This window comes from Phoca vitulina, unplaced genomic scaffold, assembly GCF_004348235.1.
Source record: "Phoca vitulina isolate PV1807 unplaced genomic scaffold, GSC_HSeal_1.0 scaffold29, whole genome shotgun sequence".
Taxonomy (NCBI): domain Eukaryota; kingdom Metazoa; phylum Chordata; class Mammalia; order Carnivora; family Phocidae; genus Phoca; species Phoca vitulina.
The window spans coordinates 1,180,092-1,206,981 of record NW_022589732.1 but is presented as its reverse complement, the minus strand read 5'-3'; the positions used below and the strand labels follow the sequence as shown (position 1 = coordinate 1,206,981).

The window sequence follows — 26,890 nt, the reverse complement described above, 5'->3', positions numbered from 1 at the left end:
AATCAATTTAGTTTGTAGCTTAAATAACATTTAGTACACCTGACTCTTTGCCAGGGACATTTACATATGCTAACTCATTAAAACAATATATTAATATAACAATATATTCTCTATATTAAAAATCTACGGTTCAGACCTTACATAATTTTCCATGTTAAAAATAGGTCAGCTTTAAAACTGATTATCTGAACTCATGTCCTCTGGTTTCAAAGCTAATACTAATCTGCAATCCCCTTAGAAATCTTTTATATTGACCAAGCCATTCTCTTCAGCAGTTGCTTTGTATGATTATGTTCATTACTGATTTTTCACATCGTTTGACTTGTTCAAAAGTCAGACTTGTTCCATATATACTGTCTCACTTAGTGAGATGCTGGGGAGACTCAGACACAGGAACAGCTTGATAACACTTGACTCTCTAAAGCTAGAGTAATTGATTCCCATTACTCCTTCCCTCTTTAGGAGAGATCTTGATTATGGAGCTGATGCAAATGATTTTTAAAATAAATTTCTGTGGTTTATTGTGAGGGAATGCATGGGACTAATGCCATGGGGAGAAAGGAAAACAAGCATGATGGTAAAAGCATGGAAGCTATGGCAGTTTTTTCCCCAACAAGTTTCTGACCAAGGCTCAGAAAGAAATACACTTAGGCTGTCTACTCAGCAGCAGTTCTGTCTTGCCAGCTTGTTTGGGAGCTACTATTCCAAATAACCCATTAGGTTGATGATTCAAATAACCTACTAGGTAGGGGTCTTAGGAATTTTTTTATGGCAAAGTTGTCAAGCTGTCAACAAATCATATCAAACTGTTCTGTGCACAGTCCCCTTTTGCTCAGCCTCTTTTTTGTTCCACTCTTTCTGATGCCATAAAAAATGGAGGAGAAAATGGAGGCTAAGTATTTTTGGGATTTATCTCCTTTTATTTATCTTTAAATTTGACAGTCCATTCATGCTCTGGATATCTCTCTGGCTATTTCAGGTTACTCAACACTGTCTTTGTTTCCTCCATTCACATAACAAAAATCAAAAGTTAGATACATCTCATACCACAGACAGCCACCAATATGCCGAACTAGGCCGGGAGGATGCATTTCAGAAACAGTCATTGAATACAGAGGGGACAATTGTCTGATTCTTAGCAGAAAATGACTGCGGAATAGCCAAGTCAAATGTATGTCTGCCCCTTAGATTTGAGCTACTCAAGCAGAGCCTATCTCTTGACTCCTCTTCCTTCATGAAGGTTGACCTTGCAGGTCTTCCATAGCTTCTCTCTATAGGTCTGTGAGTGGAAGACAGCTCCTGGCACATAGTCTGATCACTAACCCTTCTTGTTCAGGCAGCCTGTCTTCCTATTTGAGGATGAGCACTTATAGAATTAGTTTTGACACCGTTTTGTATTTACAGCCATTGAACCCTCATGTCTCTCTTTGGGGATTGCTTTGATAATGATTCTAAGAGTAAAATCAGGGACTCATCAGAGTGGAAGATGAGGGCATACATTGTACATGGACACTGATTTTCATCTGGCATCTCTGGAAGATACTTTTCTATAATAGTATTCATCATTCTAACTTGCTTTTTGGTCACTCTTTCTTTTAGGACTACATTTAGCTTTTCTAGAATCCAGAGAATATACTAAAAATAAAATTACAAAAATCAAACTGCCATAGAGAGATGCTAATAACAGTTAAATGCATCATTTTCTGAAGTGCTTTCTATGGAATATAAGCCCCAATGGGACACTGAATAAAAACACTATGTTAATGTTTTCTGAACTTGGATTGAGATTTTTTTCTTTATTACCTATTAAAACCCCATGGGCTACATGAAAGGGTTTTTTGTTTGTTTGTTTGTTTTTCGTTTTTTTGTTTTTTTATGGTAAGATGTATCATGACTAAGAAAATATTTAAGGAATGATTGGGCCAGTAAATGAAAGGCTCTTGGGGTTACTTAACCAATAATATTTAAAAGGCTTCTATAGAAAGCCTTTCTTTCTACTGAAAATGAAGGAGCCTTAGGATATAGCCTGTGGAATTATATGAAGATTGTTAAAAATTAGGGTACCTTTGTTTATAAACCTGGGTTGATAAATTTATAGCAGGGAAGGGGATGTGTTGGGTACTGTGAAAATTTTAAAAAATATATGATATAATCTTTGTTCTCAAAAAACTCCTAATTCATTTGGGCAGACTAAACTGAAACAGAGAAAATAGTCAAGGCCCAGATAATAAGACAGAGAAGTTCAGAGTAAAGGGAGATAAATATGGGCCAGAATGGTTCTCAACTGGGTAGGGGTGGAGTAGCATGTGGATAACTAGGAAATTTAAAAAATACACATACTTAAGCCATGTTCTTTTCTTTCCAGCAAAGGGATCTGGAAGGCAGATAACCAGATAGCACATTTGAGTATTTGTATTTTGACAAAAGATACCTGGGTGATTATGCTATGTGTTATTTCTCCCATCCCTTCTTGCTACCTGCTGAGTGAGAACCATCTGACCAGAGTGAAAGGGAAATTGTATGTAGTAAATACGTAGCAAATTAATGTAGGATACACAGCCGGGAGCAAAACCAAGGCAAGCAGAGGTTTGGTCACTTTGGATGGAAAGGTGATGGTGAGGTAGATAGGTAGGAGATTGATAGATAAATAGGAAGCTATTTAAATTTTTATGCACAATGTGACCTCTTAAAAATAGTGCTTAGGGATAGGTCATATAGCAGAGAGGTAGGAGAATACATTCTTGGACCAAGAGGTTATGAAATTTTTTAGTTGGAAGGAACTTTGTAATTCCAACCTCCTTGTTGTACAGGTAAGAAATTGAGGATTCAAATAAGTTCATTGTTGTATCCAAAATAGTTTATATCAGAGCTAGCCAGTAAGCTAGTATATACTCGAAGCTTATTGTGATGAAGCCCTAAGCAAGGTGGGTATTTGTGAATATAATCATGAAAATCCAGATAAAATACATGTTTCAGAAGAAAAATTGATAGGTCTCAATCACATATGGGTTTTTTAAAGAATGAAGAAGTAAATAACAGGCTTCTTACCATTTACATATTTTGGATTCCTTCAGAAAGCTTTAAACATCTTTCTAAACTTGGACCTATCCTTTAAGAAACTTTTCCTAGAAGAAAATTGACATGTGCTTTAAATAGTATCTTATAAATGTCTTCTCTTTTTCTAATTACTGTTGTATTACAGAATTATTAATCTCCTATTTTGAGACTTCAAAACTGTTTTTTTTTCTGCCTGTTAAAAAATACTGACATGTTTTCATTCTCATCTAAGAAAGGAACAATAATTAATTTCATGTTTTTCAGGTAGCTAAGCAAGACAAGAACCTCATAAAGCCTCTTTATGACCGATACAGGATTATCAAGCAAATCTTGTCAACACCTTCCCTTATTCCAACAATTGTAAGTTAGGATGCTTGCTTTTACTAGAAACCTTTACTTGTGCTATAGTTTAGGTAGGGAGGCAGCACTGTGACAGTTATAAATAAGCCTTCTTGGCAGTATATACTGCTAACGAGGCCAGTTGTGATTCAAAAAGTAGAAATGTGGTCTCCATTAAGCCTAATATTTACTTAACAGTGGCTGATAATTAAAATTACTATGAAAGAGGAATTTATAGCAATTGTATTTTTGAAGCCAGTTTTAACATTTGCTTTCAAAAAGAATTTTTTTTTTAAGATTTATTTATTTGTCAGAGAGAGAGAGCATTGCAAGCAGGGGGAGCGGCAGGTAGAGGGAGAAGCGTCCCCGCTGAGCAAGGAGCCCAAGATGGGACTCGATCCCAGGACCCTGGAATCATGACCCGAGCCGAAGGCAGATGCTTAACTGACTGAGCCACCCAGGCATCCCAATTTGCTTTCATTTCTTGAACAAATGATGAATTTCAATTTGGCATTATCTAATTTACAACACAGCTAGACCAAACAGAGGCTTTCTATTCTCTTTGTTAATTTTTCTTCTTGAATAAGAAAACTGACTACATGTTCCTTGACATAATGCAACATTTGTTTTTGGTACCATTTGACCATCACTATGTAAGATATAAGATTTATTTCGATAGAAAATATGGCTACTGAAATTGAGTTAGACTATTTTTAATGAAGAATGACTTATGGGAATACAGAACTTGAAAAGCACCACAAATCCTACTCCATTAATATTCAGTCACTTGCTCAAGATACCAATATAAAAAGAAATAAATATTAACAAATATACATTTAAGTATACTTGACTACATTTATACTTTCATAATTTTAAAGACAAATGCAATAGTGAGTCATAATCTCTAAAATTTTTCCATTAAGGAAGCATGATTTAAAATGGATTATGATTTTCAGATTTCCTTGCAAGAAAATCTTTGGGTTGTGATAAGCATTAGCAGAACACGTTAAGGAATAACTCCATTTTGCTTTGGCCTTCCTAGAGCTCATCCCTGAATTTGTCAATTTTCTCAATATCCTCTGTATCTGAATGTGGTCCACCCCAGGACCTGATTTGGGGTATTTCTGGATGACAAAAGGTATCTGAAGTACCTCTCTTTCTAACCCATGTAACTGTTATGAAGCTGGGGGCCCAGAAGGTCTGGGTGAAAGGGAGGAACTAGTAGGCAGTGCAGCCCATATTGGACCATATCTTGGATTCTGTGCCTTCTTTGGCCCAGCAGAGATGAACTTGCTGAGCATTTTAGCACAGCATGGGTGCCTCTTTGCTCATTAACTTCTGCAAGATTTTTGATGCAACTGAGGAAGAGTTCCGCTTGGTTGCTTCCTTCTGGTTTTTCAGTAGACACAGGGGTCACCTACTCTTTTCATGGTGTCTATTTATGGTTCCTCTTCCTGTTTTTGCTTCAAGAGGCACTTAGCATTTTGTGACTTTATTTAACTCTGCTTACGATAAGCAGGAGGAAGAGGACTCTGATGAAGACTGTCCACAGGGAAGCCAACAACTTTCTTTGCCAGATCCAGCATCTCACCTTCCTGTCGGCGACCACCTCACCTTCTCTAATGAGACTGAGCCTGTTAGGGTTCTGCTGCCAGATGAAAAAAAAGAAATCAAACAACCAGCCCTATCCATGTCCAATTTACATGAGGCTACAATGTGAGTGTGAATCCTGAGTATGGAGTCTCTTTTCAACTCCTTTTGGTCTGGGATACCTTATATGTGCATACAAAATTCGCAAGAGCTATTAGATTCTCTAAAAAATGTGAACCACCAATTGCCTAAAAGCATAATCTGGTTGTTCTCTTGACTGGAGAATTGAGAAGACAAAGTCATGAGGAACCAACACTCCCAATAACGTCCTAAAGGTGCCATAAATGCTAATTTCCTACAGTTGCACATCTTTTCAGCAGGGTCTGGCATCAGTCTAATTTTTGGCAGTGTGTGAAGCACAGCTGGCTTTTGAATATGCTGGACCAAAGGGAATTGGGATCCCATGTAGGTCAATATTTGTCAGGGCCTTTATCCTAGTCCATCTACTCCTTTAGATAAGATGGTTTCTCCAGCCTGGGGATCCCCTTGGCCATAGTAAATGAGCTGCCCTTAGGCTCCTAATGGCCCCTCAGGAGCTATTTGTATTTTCATTAATATTATCATTATTGTTATCATTATCATTATTCAGTAGGTGGCATTCCTCTTGATCATTTGACCTTCTTTGGTTTGTATATTACAGGCCAGATTATGAGATTTCCTTTAACATGTATTACTATAGTGTGATGAATGTATATCTCAAGATAGGGGTGGAATCCCCAAAAATATACAAGGTGGGACTAAGGACTAAGTTGTAAACTGGGATTTTAGTGTGCTTGTAGAATCAGCTGGTACCTCAGTTTCAGCTCTGAGAAGTAACCTGTTTGGAAGCAGAAAATCAATCTTCCTCTCTTTTTCCCTCCTTCTTTCCCTCGCTTTCCTTTCTTTCATTTATTTATTGTTGGTTGGTTGTTTTCTTAAGCAGCTGTTATTAACTTTTGGGGGGTGTTGCGATTTTTTTTTTAAGAAAATGTCAATAAAAACAGGGAGTTCAAAATTCTGAAACCATGCACAAGTTTCCTAGATAAAAATTCCTGCTCTAAAAGTGCATGACTTTTCTCTTAGCTTAGTAGAATGAAGTGAGTAGAATTTGCAGTGTAATTCTAGCTTTATTTTGAATAAGGTCTGTTTCATTCCCAAGGGGTTTTGCCATTTTCCCCATACTCTACATTAAGGGTAGAATTTTCTTTAAACTCTTTTCCTCTTGTGCCTCTTAGTTCTAGTCTATCACCAAGTACTGATGAATGTTCTTTCAAAATGTCTCTTTCTCCCTTATCCATTCATATGGTCATTACCCTCACCACATTTTATAATGGATTCCATTGGCTTGCCTTCTGTCTTTTCTCTTATGACATTGTTTTCATCCTCTGCTTATGTGCTTCCCTGTGATCAGGCTCTACATGCACTATATTTATTCAAAAGATACTCTTTTAGGAAGAATCCTTCTGTATCATAATATGATTTGCTGAATAGATAAATCTTATGATGTCTCAATTATGCCAGAGCTCAGTAATGGCAAATATATATTTTGCTTGATATAGGCCTGTACTTCTTGACCATCTCCGAGAAACTAGGGCTGACAAGAAGAGACTTCGGAAAGCCTTAAGAGACTTTGAAGAACAGTTTTTTAAACAAACGGGAAGGTAAGTGTGGGCAGAGATTTTTTTAAGTTAGTATTTCCTAGGGAACTCTTGTTAAGAATGAACTGCAGTTTTTGGCAGGAACAGGGATTTTATATAAGATATAAATAATTTCCACAGTGACTTAGACTCAAAATCTGTCTAATGCAACATTCTAATAGTGCCATTATTAGGTATGTTTTATGGGAGGCTGTAGCTATCAAGTATGACATCAGGCTTTAAGAAATAAAGGATGAAATCCAAAAATCCCTAACTTTGCATAATAAATCTCTTGATAACTATTGAATTTATCTAAACCTTTAAAAAATCTATTTGATTTTTCAACCCATATAACTTCTTTGTTCTGGGTTACTTACTTTCACAAGTTATTTCCTATTTTATTAAATAATTCTTCTTTTGTTTTAAATGTATGTTTTAAACTTAAGGATCTGCCCTTATTTATTTTCAAGTCAGATGTTCATGGCTATTCTTTCTATCCCTAACATAAATGTTTAGCTATGTCCTCTCTTTGTCTATTTTTGTCAACCTAAGTCTCATTAGGCATTCCATTAGTTTCCTCTAAATTTTGGTGTATTGTCAATGTATATATAATTTTTATATGTATAATTTATATATGTATTTTTACATGTATGTAATTATATATGTGTATATGTATATAATCTATTTGATGTTATTATATATATAATAAAATCATAAGATTCAAGATTATTGATCTACTTCCAGAGGAGAAAGAGACAAATCATTTAGCTATCTGGAGCCTGTTTCCATGGTTGTAAGATGTAAAGATGAAATGATTGCACTTCCTGTAATACTTTGGGAAGCTATAGTTGTTCTGTCTGTCTTGTGACTTTCCCAAAGTCACAAAGTTATTAAGGTGGCAGAGGTGGGAGTCACTGATACACTGGCCCCTCAGTATTCCTCTCCATCTACGTATCTGCCCTTCCTGAATTGCTTTCATTTCAGCAGACTAAGGGTCTACCTGATGGACAGGGACTATTTTCTAAAGCACCTTGAAAGCTTGGTCTACTCACCTCTTAGCAGCTTTTCCATTGCAGTCCTCCAGAGCTGTACAATAGGATTTGACCTATTAAGTCAGAAACGTTTTGTGTTCAGCAAATACAGATGTAACCCACTTTGTTTTCTACCTGGAATCTTCCTTTTCCAGTTGACTGCTACAAGTCCAAGTTATTTACCTTCTGTTGATGTTAACTAATCTAGTGAAAATTGTTTTGTGGATGTTAAATTTAGAATATAAACATAATTTCTTGTTTTCTTTTTCCATTTCCATTTTTTCCCTTTATAGAATTTCCATACAGCTTTTACATTTACATTTTTTTAAATCTGTATGTACCCAGGAGTCCAAAGAGTTTGAGACCACCCCAGTGTGCTAATAGTCCTGCCTAACGGAGCTCCAGTGGTATTTGGCATACCTTTTGATGTACAGGGAAGTTAGTGATGTCCTATGTATAGTATTCTACTGTACCTTTGAGTCTTAACCCTACTTCAGATATGCCTGTATTTGACTGAGGTTGTATGCCCTCTTGTGGTAATATACTTAAACTAAATGCCAAAGTGGTGGTATATCACAACTAAAATCAAAGGGTTGAATGGTTAGGAAATATGGATCTTAATCTTGTTATCCTAAGAAATTTTATTAGGAAGGCCTAATCCTGCCCATAAGGTAAAATAACCATGCAAATGGATTATTAAAATTTTTAAGTTACTGTAAATGTTCTTGGTAATATTTGCCAAGCAAGAGGAATAATCATGTAGATATGACATTAACAGTTATAAGCCAGGAACTGTACCAAGCACATTAGCATGTTTTACATAATGGGAAAACTGCTTCAGGAAATACTTAGCAAAATTTTTCATTCTGGCCAATACACTTTTTTTTTTTGAGATTTTATTTATTTATTTATTAGAGAGCGAGAGAGAGAGAAACAGCATGAGAGGGGAAAGGGTCAGAGGGAGAAGCAGGCTCCCCACTGAGACAGGAGCCTGATGCGGGACTCAATCCCAGGACTCCGGGATCATGACCTGAGCCAAAGGCAGTCGCTTAACCAACTGAGCCACCCAGGCGCCTCTGGCCAATACACTCTTGTTTATTAGCCAAAACAGTCTGCAGGACCAGGGAAAAGTTGCATGATGGGTTAGGGTTACTAGTGTTTCCTGATAAATTAGACCATTTCTTCACTTAGATATGTTTATATAAATTAAGGTGGTATTTAGAGGCCCAGTTAAAAGTTTGGTCCATAATACAGAATGGAGGCAAAGGAATTCTATTACATAACTTAGACAATATTTAAGAGAAACCCTATCTACAGATTTGTGTACTGTTCTGAGTTCTGTACTTTAAATTCCAGGGAAGTGTATAGTGGTGCATCACAAGTAGATAACTCCATTCTTAGGAAATCTTTATAGATTCATGCTTTTTTTAAATTTGTGAGAGATAGATCTTTTATCAGTACTGGGAAAATAGAAGGGAGTATAGGTAAAACATTAAATGCTTTCTATTTACCTACATTCAGCCATACTAATATTAGAGAGTATTTATGTTTATATTCAGTAGCAACTGTGGTGTTTCATCTGTTTTCCACTCCTTGTATTTCAAAGTCATGAATGAAAATGTTCTAAAAGCAATAGGTGATCTTATCAACCAAGGAGACAAGAGCCTTTTAAGATCCTGAAGCAATTACTTCCCTTTAGATAGCATATCCTGGCCACATATTTTTGCGGAAAGGAAATGGTTTTAACTCCAGATGTTACCCAAACATTCTTCAAAGTAAATGGCAAGAACATATAGTAGTTAGAATGAGTATGTATAAAATATGCATTGTTAGATGTCTAGCCTTAGAATTAGTGTGCAAAGACAACCATTGCAATTCAGACTCCTATAAATTCAATCCATGAACATCTCACTGATTCTACTACACATTAGCAGAGATAGGTATTATAATTAAAAGAAAACTTGGAAGTATTTCATGTTTATAAGGTAACCATTGAGCTTTTTTCCCCTATCGCCATAAATTTATATAAATTATTTCACTTAACTTATGTGGTTTTTAGGTTGAATTTTTAACAACTCTCATTGTAAGGGCTGAACATTCTTCATATGCATGAACTGTGGTATGAGTAATGGGAGAATGACTAGACTAAGAATAAGAATGCCTTGAGAGTTCTGGTTTTTGGGCTTTTTTTCCTTTTTACTTGCTCCATTGTTGTCTGTCTATGCAGTGGACCATATATTTGCAAAACACCCATGACATTCAAGTTCTCAAAGTGTACTATTATACAAAAACCTAATGACACATGGAGGAGGGAGTGAGTGAAGGTGGAAGGGAAGGTAAAAAAGACATGATGCAAAAACCAAGTGGAAACTTCTACTCTGTACTTTCTCATGTAAACATTATAAAAGGATTTTTAATGACTTGATTTATTATGAGCTAAAAGACAGTATTTTCTGTTTTGCAGAAGTCCACAAAAGGAAGACAGGATACCAATGGCAGATGAGTACTATGAATACAAGCACATAAAAGCCAAACTGAGACTATTAGAGGTCCTCATCAGCAAGCAAGATGTGGCCAAAACAATCTGAGGTTCAGGAAATGTTTGTGCTCACTTTCAACCAAGATAAGGTCAAGTTTATTTTCCTTTGCCATTCTTGCTAGGTAGTTTTGACATATTGAAAATTGAAGCACTTTAGTGGTAGTATTAGCTGTTTTTAAGAAGGGATGGCAAGAGTAACCATCAATGAGGAAGGAGGATTTAAATGGGGGAAAATATAACAGCTAACAGTATAATTGGAAAAAAAAATTCAGTCTCCTCCATGCCAAGCAGAAAATGCACAGTCAGTATAATTATTTCAAAAAATATCTTAATATTTTATCAAATCTAAATAATACTTGTTCAGTGGGCCACTTATTAGGGAAAGTCTATTTTTTTTTTTTTAAAGATTTTATTTATTTATTTGAGAGAGAGAATGAGAGAGAGAGAGAGCACATGAGAGGGGGGAGGGTCAGAGGGAGAAGCAGACTCCCTGCTGAGCAGGGAGCCCGATGTGGGACTCGATCCCGGGACTCCAGGATCATGACCTGAGCTGAAGGCAGTCGCTCAACCAACTGAGCCACCCAGGCGCCCAGGGAAAGTCTATTTAGTGTCCAGAAACTGCTTATGTTAGTGTATGGAAAAGAGCATGATTTTTAAAAAATCAGTAAGAGGAGGAAAAGAAACTTTTCTTTTTATGTAGAAAGGAATCCAGCTAGTAAGAATGTAATTTATTTGAAAGTTCTAACAGGTTTTTAAGTGACAAAAAAAATCTACCTTGTCCCTTAAGTCTGCTAGGCTATTCAGTAAAGCATACTAGAATGTGTCACTGCTAATTTTTTATTTCTATATAAAAATAGCACATTATTTTATCTGTTATTTGAAATTTTACATTTCTGGTTACCAAAGTTCATTCTTATAGCATGTACTTTGTGAATTATCTTTGTCTAAAATTGACAGATGTTTATATTAAAATAAAATATTGTATTAAAATTTGAAAATAGGTATTTTGGATAGATCTGTGGTCTGCAGTATATAATCTAATGTGATCATAGTTATGATTGCTAATCTTTTTGTTTACTATAAGAGTATATAACTATTTTTCGATTGGGAATATGCATTTTTCTTAATGTTCCAAGGTCTATGTATACTTTGTAAAGTCACAAGCATTCTCATGAGTTGTAGGTACTCTTCATTCTGTACAAAATGAAAGGTTTGAAATTGTTGGGACACCTTGGAAAAGAAGCCAGAATTTTATTTGCTTCATCAACTTTAGTGCATATAGTTTTGTGTTATTTTGTACTAAAACACACATTTATTATTTTTGCCTTTGTAAGAATAAGTAAAAGGTCGACATTTTCTCTTGTACCAACCATGTTTGTATTTCTGTTTTCTGTAATGTTTAAGCATGATGTTGAACAAATTCACATTTTCATATAGTTTGGATGGGAAGAATATTGACTTTCAGAAGCAGAGTATTTCAGAGACTTATTGTTTTCTCTGTATTTACCTGATATTTTATAACTTTTATGAATCAGAATGATGTCCTTCATAAATTTGTTTAATTGAAGTCATCTACTTGTAACAGGACAGATACACAACTATTTGAAGTTTACAAACTACATCTTTGATAAGGGAAATGGTTTCATGACATGTATACAATTGCTATTAAAATGTAACTCTATATATTCTATATGATTGTAAATATTTTATACAACAATACAAATAAAATATTTTTCTATTATATTTATTATGTTGAAACACAATAGTTGTTTCCTGTTAGCTAATATAAATAACATAAATAACACTGTCAAACAACAAGTTGGAAGTGCTGACAATTCTAGGCTTCAAGATTTAACTCATGCTGCAATTACACCCTTTCATGCGGTTTGGAGTTATCCCAATATTTGTTCAGTAGATTAAAATGAATGCATATTTAAACACCATTTATAAGCCGTTATTTTGTATTTTGCTAAAGCAGTTTATATAATTGTTTTGTTATGTTTGGCATAAAGGAAAAATAAAAACATTGCAGCATCTAGGCAATAAAGTGTCAGAGGAGAACTTTCATCACTGAAAGTAATGGGAAGGGCAGGGAATAGGAAACACTAAAACGGCTCTGGATGAAATTTGAAAAATGGCAATTTGCTTTTGGTGAGAGCGGCATGTGCATGCTTCAGTGGAAAACAACTGGTGATGAAAATGGACAACAGAGGATCGGTGCTCTTAGGGGAAGAAAAGGGACTGGGTAAGAATAAGAAAAGTGGGCATTAACGTCCAACACTGATATTACAGGTTTTGCAGCTGGGATCTTTCTTTGCATTTGCAGTAGACAAACTCATGAGCTGATGACCAGTGATTTCTGCTACAGTGCCCAGAGAAAGATCCACAGGGTCAGTATAAATGACTTCTAAAATGACATCCTGGGCATGGTGGTAAACCAGCACCCCATCATCTTCTGTGCAGGTCAAAAATTTATTATCCTTGGAATTTAGCTGAGGAAGGCGCTGCTTACAAAATTCATCTCCTGGTGATCCCACAGGGGCAATAACAAGAATCACATAATGATAAGCAGTGTACATACAGTAGAAGTCCCCAAAATATAAGTTAGTATTGGGGTTAAAAAGTTTTTCTGCTACAATCTCAAACCTGTATCTTCCATAAGGTGAATCCTGGGGTGGCTTCCCAGTATTGAACTCAGTGCTGCAGCTGAAGAAGATGCCTTCTAATTTACCACTGATAGGAGAGCCATGGCTACCACTGTTATCCTTGACAGATGGTTGCATAGCATTCCCATGATGTTCTCTGCAAGAGAAAAGACATGGTCACTTCTTGGTATAATAGTAGTAAAGCTATTGATTTATATGTAGATTTGACTGGTGATAGGCCCAAAAGTCTGAATGCTCATCCTTTTATGTCTTTTTTTTTTTTTTTTTTTACCTTTTTTTACCTTTACCTTTTTTTACCTTTTACTTTTATGTCTTTTATGTCTTTTAATGTAAGGATGTTCTGCTACAAACCTTGGAGGTCTTTACATAATAAATTTCCTGGCCAGAAAAACCAAACTGGAATTAGAAATCTTACAACTGAAATCACAACCATTATATGCCTACTGGGTTTCAGAAGTGGCTCTTTGAAGAGAAAACTGGACTAACACTGTTGGTTAAATATATTGAATGTTTCTTTAAAGTATGCCAGAATTTAGTCCTAATATGAGTGCTGTCCATGTATATATATTGGCACAAAAGAGTCTTATTTTATTTTGTTTTTTTTTTCCCTAAGTACAGTTTACTAATCAGGTCCCCTTTCCTGCGTTTTTCTTACATCGGAGCTGGTTATTCTCCCTTTACCATCACCCCTGATCTATTCTCCATCCTTCTTGCCTTCCATTGTGGGATGGGACTCTATCATTTGGTTCATCTTTGTCCCTTGGTCCCTTCCATTTCAGTTCTACTTATGTAAGGCACCATCAGATCTAGGGGAGGAGGAAGTAAAGCCTTGAGTGTGCTGTCTTCTACTTCCTCCATGCTTCAGAGCCTTGTGGTTCTGGTGTGGCTGGATTCGTATGTACTATATGTCTCTGACTACTTCTCCTGTTGGGTGTCCTCCATTCCCCTTCCCAAGAGTAGTAAAACCTTTCAACTCTTGATAGTTCCTGGTTGCTTTAGCATCCCTTATTAGTTGCCTTAACCCTGTCTATACCTTTATGAATGATGCTTTTGTCACATTATCTCCAGAACTCCCACTAAGTGTGACTTCCCTTTCTTGCTGGGTCCTTGACCACCATGACTTGGGATGAAAATTACAACTTACCACACAGGCATGAGAAGCTTCTCCCAGTCAGCATGCTTCCAAAAGAGCCTGTGGGTCGGTGAGGTATGCCCAGGGTCTCCCCTAACTTTAGAACAATAATGAGTCTCAAATTCTAGTGCCTAAGAACTACCAAGGAAGCTTATTAAAAATGCAGCTTCAAGGAAAGACCAAGCAACTCACATACTAGAGGACACTAGATAAATAAGAGATGTATGAATATTCTGGATTGGACCCCATATTTTTATCCTTATTCTTCTTCTTTCCTCCTGATGTTCCAAAATTCCTTCTAGTATCATTCTCTTCCTTTTTTCAAAAACTTCTTTTAGAAAACACAATGGTCCAAAATCTTTGGGATGCAGCAAAAGAGGTTCTAAGGTGGAAGTTTATACAGGCCTACCTCAAGAAGCAAGAAAAAATCTCAAACAATCTTACTTTACATCTAAAGGAGCTAGAAAAAGAACAAACAAAATCCAAACCCAGCAAAGGAAGGAAATAATAAAGATCAGAGTAGAAATAAATGATATAGAAACTAAAATAACAATAAAACCAAAGATCAACAAAATTGATAAAACTCTTTAAAAAAAAAAGCAGGAGAGAGAGGACCCAAATGCACAAAATTACTAATGAAGGAGGAGAAATAACAAACACTACAGAAATACAAACAACTTTAACAGATCCTAAATACCAACAAAACTGGATAACTTGGAAGAAATGAATAAATTCCTGGAAACCTATAATCTACCAAAACTAAAGCAGGAAGAAATAGAAAATTTGAACAGATCAGTTATCAGCAATGAAGATGAACTGGTAATCAAAAAAACTCTCAAAAAACAAAAGTCCAGGACTAGACAGCTTCACAGGTAAGTTCTACTAAACATTTAGAGAAGAGTTAATACCTATTCTTCTCAAACTATTCCAAAAAATACAAGAGGAAGGAAAACTTACAAATTCATTCTATGAGGCCAGTATCACACTGATACCAAAACCAGATAAAGACACCATGAAAAAAGAGAACTACAGGCCAACATCACTCATGAATATAGATGCAAGGTAGATTTAGAGGAAACATACCTCAACATAACAAAGACCTTATATGAAAAACCCACAGACAACATCATACTCAATGGGGAAAATCTCAGAGTTTTTCCCCTAAGGTCAGGAACAAGACAAAGATATCCACTCTCACCACTTTTATTCAACGTAGTACTAGATGTCCTAGCCACAGCAATCAAACAACATAAAGAAAGAAAATGTATCCAAATTGGTAAGGAAGAAGTAAATCTCTCACTGTATGCAGATGACATGATACTATATACAGAAACCCTAAAGACTCCACTGAAAAACTACTAGAACTGATAAATGAATTCAGTAAAGTTAAGGATACAAAATCAAGGTACAGAAATCCATTGCATTTCTATACACTAATAATGAAGTAGCAGAAAGAGAAATTAAGAAAACAATCGCATTTACAAATGCACCAAAACCAATAAAATATCTAGGTATAAACTCAGCCAAAGAGGTGAAAGACCTGTACTCCAAAAACTATAAAACAATGATGAAAAATATTTAAGATGACACAAAGAAATGGAAAGACATGCCATGCTTATGAGTTGGAAGAACAACTATTGTTAAAATGTCTATACTACTCAAAGTGATCTACACATTTAATACAATCCCTATCAAAATAGCATTAGCATTTGTCACAAAACTATAACAAACAATCCCAAAATTTGTATGGAACCACAAAAGACCTTGAATAGCTGAAGCAATCTTGGAAAAGAAAAACAAAGCTGGAGGTATCACAATTCCAGATTTCAAGTTATATTACAAAGTGGTAGTAATTAAAACAGTATGGTACTGGCACAAAAATAGGCATGGAGATCAATGGAACAGAATAGAAAACCCAATAATAAACCCACAGTTAATCTTATTTTTGACAAAGGAAGAAAGAATATCCATGAGAAACTACATGCAAAAGAATAAAACTGGACCACTTTCTTACACCATACACAAAAGTAAACTCAAAATGGATTAAAGACCTAAATGTGAGACCTGAAACCATAAAATCCTAGAAGAGAGCACGGGCAGTAATTTCTCTGATATTAGTCATAGAAACATTTTTCCAGAAATGTCTCCTGAGGCAAGGGAAATAAAAGCAAAAATAAACTATTGGGATTACATCAAAATAAAAAGCTTCTGCACAGTGAAGGAAACAATCAACAAAATGACCAGGCAACCTATGAAATGGGAGAAAATATTTGCAAATGACATTATCTAATGAAGGATTAGTATCCAAAATATATAAACAACTTCTACAACTCAACACCAAAAAACCCAAATAATCCAATTAAAAATGTGCAGAAGAAATGAACAGACATTTCTCCAAAGAAGGCATCCAGATGGCCAACAAACACATGAAAAGATGCTCAACATCACTAATCAACAGGTAAATGCAAATCGAAGCTACAATGAGATATCACCTCACACCTGTCAGAATGACTAAAATCAACAACACGAGAAACAAGTGTTGGCAAGGATGTGGAGAAAAAGGAACACTCTTGCACTTTTGGTGGGATTGCAAACTGGTATAGCCACTGTAGAAAACAGTAGGGAGGTTCCTCAAAAAATAAAATAGATCTACCCTATTATCCAGGAATTGCACTATTGGATATTTACCCAAATAATACAAAACCCTGATTCAAAGGGATACAAGCATCCCTGTTTACTGCAGCATTATTTATAATCACTGAATTATGGAAGCAGCTCAAGTGTCCATTGACTGATGAATGGATAAAGAAGATGTAGCATATTATTCAGCCAAAGAAAAGCATGAAATCTTACTATTTGCAACAACATGGATAAAGCTAGAGAGTATAATGCTAAGTGAAATAAGTCAGTCAGAGAAAGACAAATAGCATATGATTTCACACATATGTGGAATTTAAGAAACAAAACAAATGAGCAAAGGAAAAAAAATGAGAGACAAACTAAGAAACAGATTCTTAACTATAGAGAACAAACTTATGGCTACCAGAAGAGAGGTTGGTGGGGTGATAGGAGAAATAGGGGGTGGGGATTGAAGAGTACACTTAATCATGATGAATAAAAAAATAAACAAAAAAACTTCTTTTAGTCATTCTTTTGCAGTAGATACTGTAAAAAATGACCATCAGCATTTTGGGGTTTTTGGCTTCTTCAGAACTCAGTCCAGAATATAAGAACTAAAAAGAAAACTCAGGGAACTCATTACTGTATTGTCCCTTGAGTCCCATGGTCCCTAACTGACTTCTCTCTTTCAGTCTTCTTCCACCTTTCAGATTTCCATGTTACTTTTATATATAAAGTCCAGAGTTTTTAGTCATACTTAGTGGGAAAAATAGGGAGAAATGTTTCCACTCCATCTTCTCCTGGGTCAAAATTCTTACCCTTGTTACAGTTACATTCTCATTAACAAAAACCAAATATTGATATGATATGTGTCCAACATGAATCTACAAGTTCAATTAATGAAATAATAATAGCAGAAAATATGGAGACAGGAACTGAGACTAGGAGAAATGTATTAGCATTAGTGACAAACATCAACTTTGAGGATATACAATCTAACACCTAAAAGCACCAGGAATTACTACACCTGTCAGTGGATTGGTAAAGAAAAAACTTTCTGATCTAGAAAGGTGTTTTAAGGATAGTGAGGCTTCCTAGTGAACTTGAAGGAGTAAGAGAGAAAGTGATATTTTGATCTGGGGTAAGGGAAAGCAATATTCACTTAGAAATTTATCTCTAGAGAAAGAGATCAAAATGAGCTCAATCCATATGGATTGAGTCAGAATTTACCTAATGCTTTTTCATAATTTGTAATGATTTGGAAAGTCTGTAGTTAGGTAAGTGAAAGGTTCATTTCTATTCAAGCATTTTGATTAACAAATTGACATTTTAAATGGATTCTGATAAAGGAAGTGGGTCCTGATTAGAATTCATTACCTAAAAAGAAAAATCAAGGTCCATTGAAGCTAATGTCTACTATTTTTTTTAATAAAGCGTTTTGAAAAAGCAATTTTGAAGAACTGTACCCACGCTTGAGAAGTATATTTATTTATATATACTGTATTAAGATATAATTTACATGGATTTTACAACTGTCATGGAAACTCCAACAAAGGTAAATTTCCTTGTTAGTAAATACATCTTTCATTCTAGTAGACTGGAATCAATTATACAATATATACAATGACTTTTTCCAGGCAGTCTTTATCATTTCTTTTCTTCTTAGAAGAGTTTTTGAAAACAGATGATGCAAATTTTAGTATCTAAAGACCTGAAAATAGGCTAGTTTCGACCCAAAGGGCAGAGAAAATCAGAGAAATACTGACCTCCAGTGGCCACCTAAAATAGACATTGGCAATATTCTAAGAATCTAAACCTTGTACCAAAGATGTATTTATTATATTGATGTATTTCTTATTAAAGAAAATAGCAATAGATCTTTTTGTTTTCAAATTTTATGCTTAAAGAAAACCTTTCTTGTTAAATATATATGGTCATTCCCATTCACAATTGACAGATACATTAATTTGTGTTATATCTGTTTCTACTGTCTAAATTAGGTTAATGGCATCCACCATGAAATATGTATAGATTCAAGGGTAAATAATTATCAGATAGAAGAATTATGGACTAAACTCTGTGTTTATAAGATATTCAACCTTATGGTTTGCAGCATCAAAATATATATATATATATATAAAAAACCATGACATTGCAAAGTATTTCATTTGATGAAATCAGATGCCTAAATTCATCTCTCTCTCTCTGATTCCCTTTACATTTTCCACAGCTTGGAGCTGATTTAAATCTAAAACCATGATCATGACTTAAGAAAACTAGAGAAGTAAGAAACAAATAACAACAAAGCTTCCTATTTTTTTCATTATAATCCTTACAACTTAAAGTTTAAAGTGAGACCAAATGACAAATTATAGAGATTATTGTGTAAAAGTTTTAGAACTAAATAGCATTTATCATTTTAAAAACCTTAGTCTCAGCCTTTAAAAACATATATCTCTATTTACTGTCCTGAAATTTTCGTCTGTAAATATAAAAGGATTATTAAGTATTAAAACTACCTGTAGCATGGATTTCTTTTGAATTCTTGGAAACTGCTTCCCAGTGTAAACACAGGCTATCTTAGAAATACTAATTGAACATTAGAATTCAAAAGTAAACACAGCAAACTGTCCTCATGAATAATTAATCCAAGATAATGGCTAAGAGATCTCATCACTTAGACTGAAGCCTGAAAAATCCCACCTGATTCACCATATTTCATGAAAGTTACGTCCCCCCCTCCCATTTTCAGTATCTTAAAGCAATCAATCCATAAGAAGAGAATATTTAGTTTAGTTATTGGGTGGTAGAGGAATTTGTCATGAATGGTCAGCAGTCTAAACTCTGGAGGTTTAAGATCTTCCACTCAAATAGACAGGAACTGTCATTACAAATGATTATAGAAAGGGATGTAAGTAAAGTGAAAAAAAAAATCCCATAATCTGATTTTTTTCTACTCAATTATTCTGGGAAATAAAAGAGTATAATTAACTATTTTGAAAAGAAAACAAAAATTGCTATTTCACAGAACTAGACTCAAGGAAAACCTGAGCCTAGAGCTTAGAATGGCATTTAGTAAAGCAAATCACTATATATTTTCTTATCCTTACCGAATATAGTCAAAATATTCTTTGTGTTGGTTACGATAAAAAACAGAAAATTTAAGCATCCGTCCTGCAATCACTTCGGCCTTCTCCAATAGCTGTGTTAGATGAACTTTTGAATAGTCTGAAAATAACAAAAAAATTCTCTTACTAAAAATATATTACCAAAGGTATCAACTATATGTTTAATAAATTAGAAATTATTAAAATTCACCTTTAGAAAATTTATCTTAGTGAATAGGAAATTGCACTGAAAAAAAAATTCATTGTCTTTGTTTGGCACATTTTTCTTTCTACAAAAAATGTATTTGTTATGGCTTATGTTTTTTTTTTTTTTTAGGATACCCATGCATTTGTTTCACTCTTTGAAATGAAAGATCCTGCAACAAAAATGTTAAGTAAGGAATGCAGACTTGGCATAACCCAAGTAATATCAATTGGCACCATACTAGCTTTTCTTGAATCAACTGATAAGTCAAATAAAAGAAGCTTCTAACCTGCAATCAGTAGCAAATTGAATTTAAAAGGGTAGCAATAATAATGTTCATTTAATTTACTCTTTAAATCTACGAGGTTGGTGAAATAGATTAAATATGACAATTTTATTGATGCAGAAATTGAGGCTTGTCACGGTTTGATTTGCCAAATGTTCATATAGCTAGTAATTTAGAGACTAGGTCTCTGGTTTTTAGTTGATGGTTTTCAGGTATACAAGACTCTTGAAAATCTAAAGCTTCTCTCCAAGTAACTTGATCCTTTCACCAACTTTCTGTTTTGAAAATTGAGGACTGTTGTCAAACTCCTCTACCAAAATCTAAGCAAAAATTTTTGTCTATAAAGATTATCAGACATTCCAAATAAAAGCAACGTAGTTGAGCTGCTCATGACAGCACAGTTTGTTTACTAACTGCTTCACTGGCTCACATTTATTTAGATTAGAACATATGATGCAGAAGGCATCATGCAAAATTAGATGATCAGGTTAAAAGATCAAAAAGAATATTCTTCCTTTCAAAGAACTCACAGTCTAAATTTGCAAATAAATATACATAGATAAATATATAGACAACTGTGATTTATGGGGCAAGCACATGGTTTTATCTCTGACATAGACAAGACTAGAAGTAGATTAGTTGGTGGCATTCTATTTTATTTTATGTCAATATTTTGCACAGTACATAGCACACAGTATGTGCTCAATAAATGTGGAGTGAATTAGCTATTATACAGATTAAAAGACAATTTATACAAAAAGCTTCCTCAAAATTTACAGATTAAAGATTATTGATAAAGTTTAGATAAAAGTCTGAATTATTTTGATAATCTGAAACAATAAGCTTTGAAAAGCTTAAGTTCCCTTTATATTTTACTCATAGAAATTAAAAATGCAAAATAATTTATAGAAAACTATTGTGGCACATTTAAAAGCTGGCATTTTATTATTTACCCCATAACATTCTTAGTAGAATTATGAGATGCAGTTCAGTAAAAGAGCAACAGGGTGATCAGTCTAAATGAAAGAAGACAAGATTTTCCTTCATACACATAGAAATAAAACATGTACTCATATGGTTAAATAGATTATAGAACAGAGTGAATGTGTATGCATCTATAGACAGGTATTTCTGAACTGGAAATGCCAAAGGTCTTCCTTAAGCTAAAGAAGAAGTAATATTTCACACTTTTCCCCAACGTCAAATGGGGATTTTAGCAGGTAAATTATAGCTCTTTTAATTGGACAAATACTATGACTTTGTTTAGTGCAGTCCTATGGAAAATAGCATGTATTAAAACAATATCAAAAAAGACTGTGGCTCGGGACAAGAGATCTGTAACCTACAATGGTAGAAACATTAGATTGGCAACAGACCTATCCACAGAGACCTGGCAGGCCAGAAAGGACTGGCATGATCTATTCAGAGCACTAAATGAGAAAAATATGCAGCCAAGAATACTATATCTGGCTCAGATGTCATTGAAAATAGAAGGAGAGATAAAAAGCTTCCAAGACAAACAAAAACTAAAGGAATATGCAAACACAAAACCAGCCCTACAAGAAATATTGAAAGGGGTCCTCTAAGCAAAGAGAGAGCCTAAAAGCAACATAGACCAGAAAGGAACACAGACAATATACACTAACAGTCACCTTACAGGCAATACAATGGCACTAAATTCATATCTTTCAATAGTTACCCTGAATGTAAATGGGCTAAATGCCCCAATCAAAAGACACAGGGTATCAGATTGGATAAAAAACAAGACCCATCAATATGCTGTCTGCAAGACTCATTTTAGACCCAAAAACACCCCCAGATTGAAAGTGAGGGTGTGGAAAACCATTTACCATGCTAATGGACACCAAAAGAAAGCTGGGGTGGCAATCCTTATATCAGACAAATTAGATTTTAAACCAAAGACTGTAATGAGAGATGAGGAAGGACACTATATCCTACTTAAAGGGTCTATCCAACAAGAAGATCTAACAATTGTAAATATCTATGCCCCTAACATGGGAGCAGCCAAATATATAAGCCAATTAATAACAAAAGAAAAAAAACACATCGACAACAATACAATAATAGTGGGGGACTTTAACACCCCCCTCACTGAAAGGGACAGATCATCTAAGCAAAAGATCAACAAGGAAATAAAGACTTTAAATGACACACTGGACCAAATGGACTTCACAGATATATTCAGAACATTCCATCCCAAAGCAACAGAATACACATTCTTCTCTAGTGCCCATGGAACATTCTCCAGAATAGATCACATCCTAGGTCACAAATCAGGTCTCAACTGGTACCAAAAATTGGGATCATTCCCTGCATATTTTCAGACCACAATGCTTTGAAACTAGAACTCAATCACAAGAGGAAAGTCAGAAAGAACTCAAATACATGGAGGCTAAAGAGCATCCTACTAAAGAATGAACAGGTCAACCAGGAAATTAAAAAATAATTTAAAAAATTCATGGAAACAAATGAAAATGAAAACACAACTGTTCAAAATCTTTGGGATGCAGCAAAGGCAGTCCTAAGAGGAAAGTATATAGCAATACAAGCCTTTCTCAAGAAACAAGAAAAGTCTCAATGACACAACCTAACCCTACACCTAAAGGAGCTAGAGAAAGAACAGCAAATAAAGCCTAAACCCAGCAGGAGAAGAGAAATAATAAAGATCAGAGCAGAAATCAATGAAATAGAAACCAAAAGAACAGTAGAACAGATCAACAAAACTAGGAGCTGGTTCTTTGAAAGAATTAATAAGATGATAAAACCCTGGCCAGACTTATCAAAAAGAAAAGAGAAATGACCCAAATAAATAAAATCATGAATGAAAGACGAGAGATCACAACCAATGCAAAGAAATACAAACAATTATAAGAACATATTATGAGCAACTATATGCTAGCAAATTAGATAATCTGGAAGAAATGGATGCATTCCTAGAGATGTATAAACTACCAAAACTGAAGCAGGAAGAAACAGAAAACCTGAACAGATCTATAACCACTAAGGAAATTGAAGCAGTCATCAAAAATCTCCCAACAAACAAGGGCCAGATGGTTTCCCAGGGGAATTCTACCAAACATTTAAAGAAGAATTAATACCTATTCTTCTGAAACTGCTCAAAAAAATAGAAATGGAAAGAAACTTCCAAACTCATTTTATGAGGTCACCATTACCTTGATCCCAAAACCAGACAAAGACCCCATCAAAAAGGAGAATTACAGACCAACATCCCTGATGAACATGGATGCAAAAATTCTCACCAAAATACTAGCCAATAGGATCCAACAGTACATTAAAAGGATTATTCACCACAACCAAGTGGGATTTATCCCTGGGCTCCGAGGTTGGTTCAACATCCACAAATCAATCAATGTGATAAAATATATTAATAAAAGAAAGAACAAGAACCATATGATCCTCTCAATAGATGCAGAAAAAGCATTTGACAAAGTACAGCATTCTTTCTTGATCAAAACTCTTCAGAGTATAGGGATAGAGGGTATATACCTCAATATCATAAAAGCCATCTATGAAAAACCCACAGCAAATATCATTCTCAATGGGGAAAAACTGAGAGCTTTCCCCCTAAGGTCAGGAACATGGCAGGGATGTCCACTATCACCACTGCTATTCAACATAGTATTGGAAGTCCTAGCCACAGCAATCAGACAACAAAAAGGAATCAAAGGCATCCAAATTGGCAAAGAAGAAGTCAGACTCTCACTCTTTGCAGATGATATGATACTTTATGTGGAAAACCCGAAAGACTCCACCCCAAAACTGCTAGAACTCATACAGGAATTCAGTAAAGTGACAGGATATAAAAATCAATGCACAGAAATCAGTGGCATTTCTATACACCAACAACAAGACAGAAGAAAGAGAAATTAAGGAGTCGATCCCATTTACAATTGCACCCAAAACCATAAGATACCTAGGAATAAATCTACCCAAAGAGGCAAAGAATCTGTACTCAGAAAACTATAAAGTACTCATGAAAGAAATTGAGGAAGACACAAAGGAATGGAAAAATGTTCCATGCTCATGGATTGGAAGAACAAATATTGTGAAGATGTCAATGCTACCTAGAGCAATCTACACATTTAATGCATTCCCTATCAAAATACCATCAACTTTTTTCAAAGAAATGGAACAAATAATCCTAAAATTTGTATGGAACCAGAAAAGACCCCGAATAGCCAGAGGAATGTTGAAAAAGAAAAGCAAAGCTGGTGGCATCACAATTCCGGACTTCAAGCTCTACTACAAAGCTGTCATCATCAAGACAGTATGGGACTGACACAAAAACAGACACATCGATCAATGGAACAGAATAGAGAGCCCAGAAATGGACCCTCCACTCTATGGTCAACTCATCTTCAACAAAGCAGGAAAGAATGTCCAGTGGAAAAAAGACAGTGTCTTCAACAGAATGGTGTTGGAAAAATTGGACAGCCACATGCAGAAGAATGAAACTGGACCATTTCCTTACACCACACACAAAAATAGACTCAAAATGGTTGAAAGACCTCAATGTGAGACAGGAGTCCATCAAAATCCTAAAGGAGAACACAGGCAGCAACCTCTTCGACCTCAGCCGCAGCAACTTCTTCCTAGAAACATCGCCAAAGGCAAGGGAAGCAAGGGCAAAAATGAACTATTGGGACTTCATCAAGATAAAAAGCTTTTGCACAGCAAAGGAAACAGTCAACAAAACCAAAAGACAACTGACAAAATGGGAAAAGATATTTGCAAATGACATATCAGATAAAGGGCTAGTATCCAAAATCTATAAAGAACTTATCAAACTCAACACCCAAAGAACAAATGATCCGATCAAGAAATGGGCAGAAGACATGAACAGACATTTTTCCGAAGAAGACATCCAAATGGCCAACAGACACATGAAAAAGTGCTCAACATTGCTCAGCATCAGGGAAATCCAAATCAAAACCTCAATGAGATACCACCTCACACCAGTCAGAATGGCTAAAATTAACAAGTCAGGAAACAACAGATGTTGGCAGGGATGCAGAGAAAGGGGAACCCTCCTACAGTTGGTGGGAATGCAAGCTGGTGCAGGCACCCTGGAAAACAGTATGGAGGTTCCTCAAAAAGTTGAAAATAGAGCTACCATACGACCCAGCAATTGCACTACTGGGTATTTACCCCAAAGATACAAATGTAGTGATCCGAAGGGGTACGTGCACCCTGATGTTTATAACAGCAATGTCCACAATAGGTAAAATATGGAAAGAGCCAAGATGTCCATCGACAGATGAATGGATAAAGAAGATGTGGTATATATATATATATATATATATATATATATATATGGGAATATTATGCAGTCATCAAAAGGAACAAAATCTTGCCATTTGCAATGACGTGGATGGAACTGGAGGGTATTATGCTGAGCGAAATAAGTCAATCAAAGAAACACATGTATCATATGATCTCACTGATATGAGGAATTCTTAATCTCAGGAAACAAACTGAGGGTTGCTGGAGTGGTGGGGGGTAGGAGGGATGGGGTGGCTGGGTGATAGACATTGGGGAGGGTATGTGCTATGGTGAGTGCTGTGAATTGTGTGAGACTGTTGAATCACAGACCTGTAACTCTGAAACAAATAATACATTATATGTTAAAAAAAAAAAAAGAAGATAGGAGGAAGGGAAAAATGAAGGGGGGGAAATCGGAGGGGGAGATGAACTATGAGAGACTATGGACTCTGAGAAACAAACTGAGGGTTCTAGAGGGGAGGGGGGTGCGGGGATGGGTTAGCCTGTTGATGGGTATTAAAGAGGGCATGTACTGAACGGAGCACTGGGTGTTATATGCAAACAATGAATCACAGAACACTACATCAAAAACTAATGATGTAATGTATGGTGATTAACATAACATAATAAAATTAAATTAAAAAAAAAAGAAAGTAAATGGAATGAAATGCAGTAAAGAAAAGTAAACGTGAGATAGATTCCAAAGAAGAATTTTATTTCAGGAAAAAACTGAGGGAATATATTAACTCCAATATAACACATCAAATATAGGTAAACGTTATATCATTGAGAATTCTTTACTCACTATTAATGTTACTATTAATACAATATAAAAATTAGCTGTTTCATTACTGATAACTGATTAATACCATATTTCACCTAGTCCAAAATGTATTTTTTCACATTTAGCTTCTTAAAGAGTCCAACAATAACTGTGATAAGAAAACACTGTTTCATAGTTTAACTGACAGTATAAAATGGTGGAACTTATAATCAGTATCTTAGGAAGAAATATGGTACCAGAGAGAAACTATTTCCTTGCTCTCAAAGACTGAAATCCTTAACAATCAAGGATGTTATAATCCTTAGCAACTTCCCCATATATAAAAAGGGTTGAAGATAAAATCAAAATAACATAGAATTAAAATTTCATCCATTTAACATATCCATAGGAGAAGTTTTACACTGAATTTGAGATTAAGAAACAACACAAGATAGTGAGATAAAGCAGTTGCTAAGTATGTACTGAGTCTAAAATAATGCAGGTGTGATGTTATGGGGAGGAAAAAAAGGCTGGTTTATATGAAGGATGCCTCAGCTGGGAAAAGTTGCTAAGCAA

The 26,890-nt window shown here is 35.1% G+C and overlaps 2 protein-coding genes across 6 annotated transcripts in view; one reads left to right on the top strand and one right to left on the bottom strand.

The window, feature by feature from the left end:
* FAM13C (family with sequence similarity 13 member C) overlaps positions 1-10,687 on the top strand; it is a 150,606-nt gene extending 139,919 nt beyond the window's left edge. For 3 of the 5 annotated variants that reach the window (XM_032423913.1, XM_032423911.1, XM_032423909.1), the window contains 4 exons: positions 3,322-3,417; positions 4,913-5,112; positions 6,585-6,686; positions 10,158-10,687. In XM_032423913.1, the coding sequence (XP_032279804.1) occupies positions 3,322-3,417; positions 4,913-5,112; positions 6,585-6,686; positions 10,158-10,281 (522 nt within the window). In that variant the 3' untranslated portion in view covers positions 10,282-10,687. The remainder of the gene's footprint in view (positions 1-3,321; positions 3,418-4,912; positions 5,113-6,584; positions 6,687-10,157) is intronic. The other 2 variants (XM_032423912.1, XM_032423910.1) reach the window with 1 other exon arrangement.
* Positions 10,688-11,524: 837 nt separating this feature from the next.
* Positions 11,525-26,890, bottom strand: part of PHYHIPL (phytanoyl-CoA 2-hydroxylase interacting protein like) — an 81,099-nt gene continuing 65,733 nt past the window's right edge. The window contains exons 4-5 of the mRNA XM_032423926.1: positions 19,760-19,877; positions 11,525-13,034 (exon numbers count right to left, since the gene is read on the bottom strand). Of these exons, the coding sequence (XP_032279817.1) occupies positions 12,500-13,034; positions 19,760-19,877 (653 nt within the window). The 3' untranslated portion in view covers positions 11,525-12,499. The remainder of the gene's footprint in view (positions 13,035-19,759; positions 19,878-26,890) is intronic.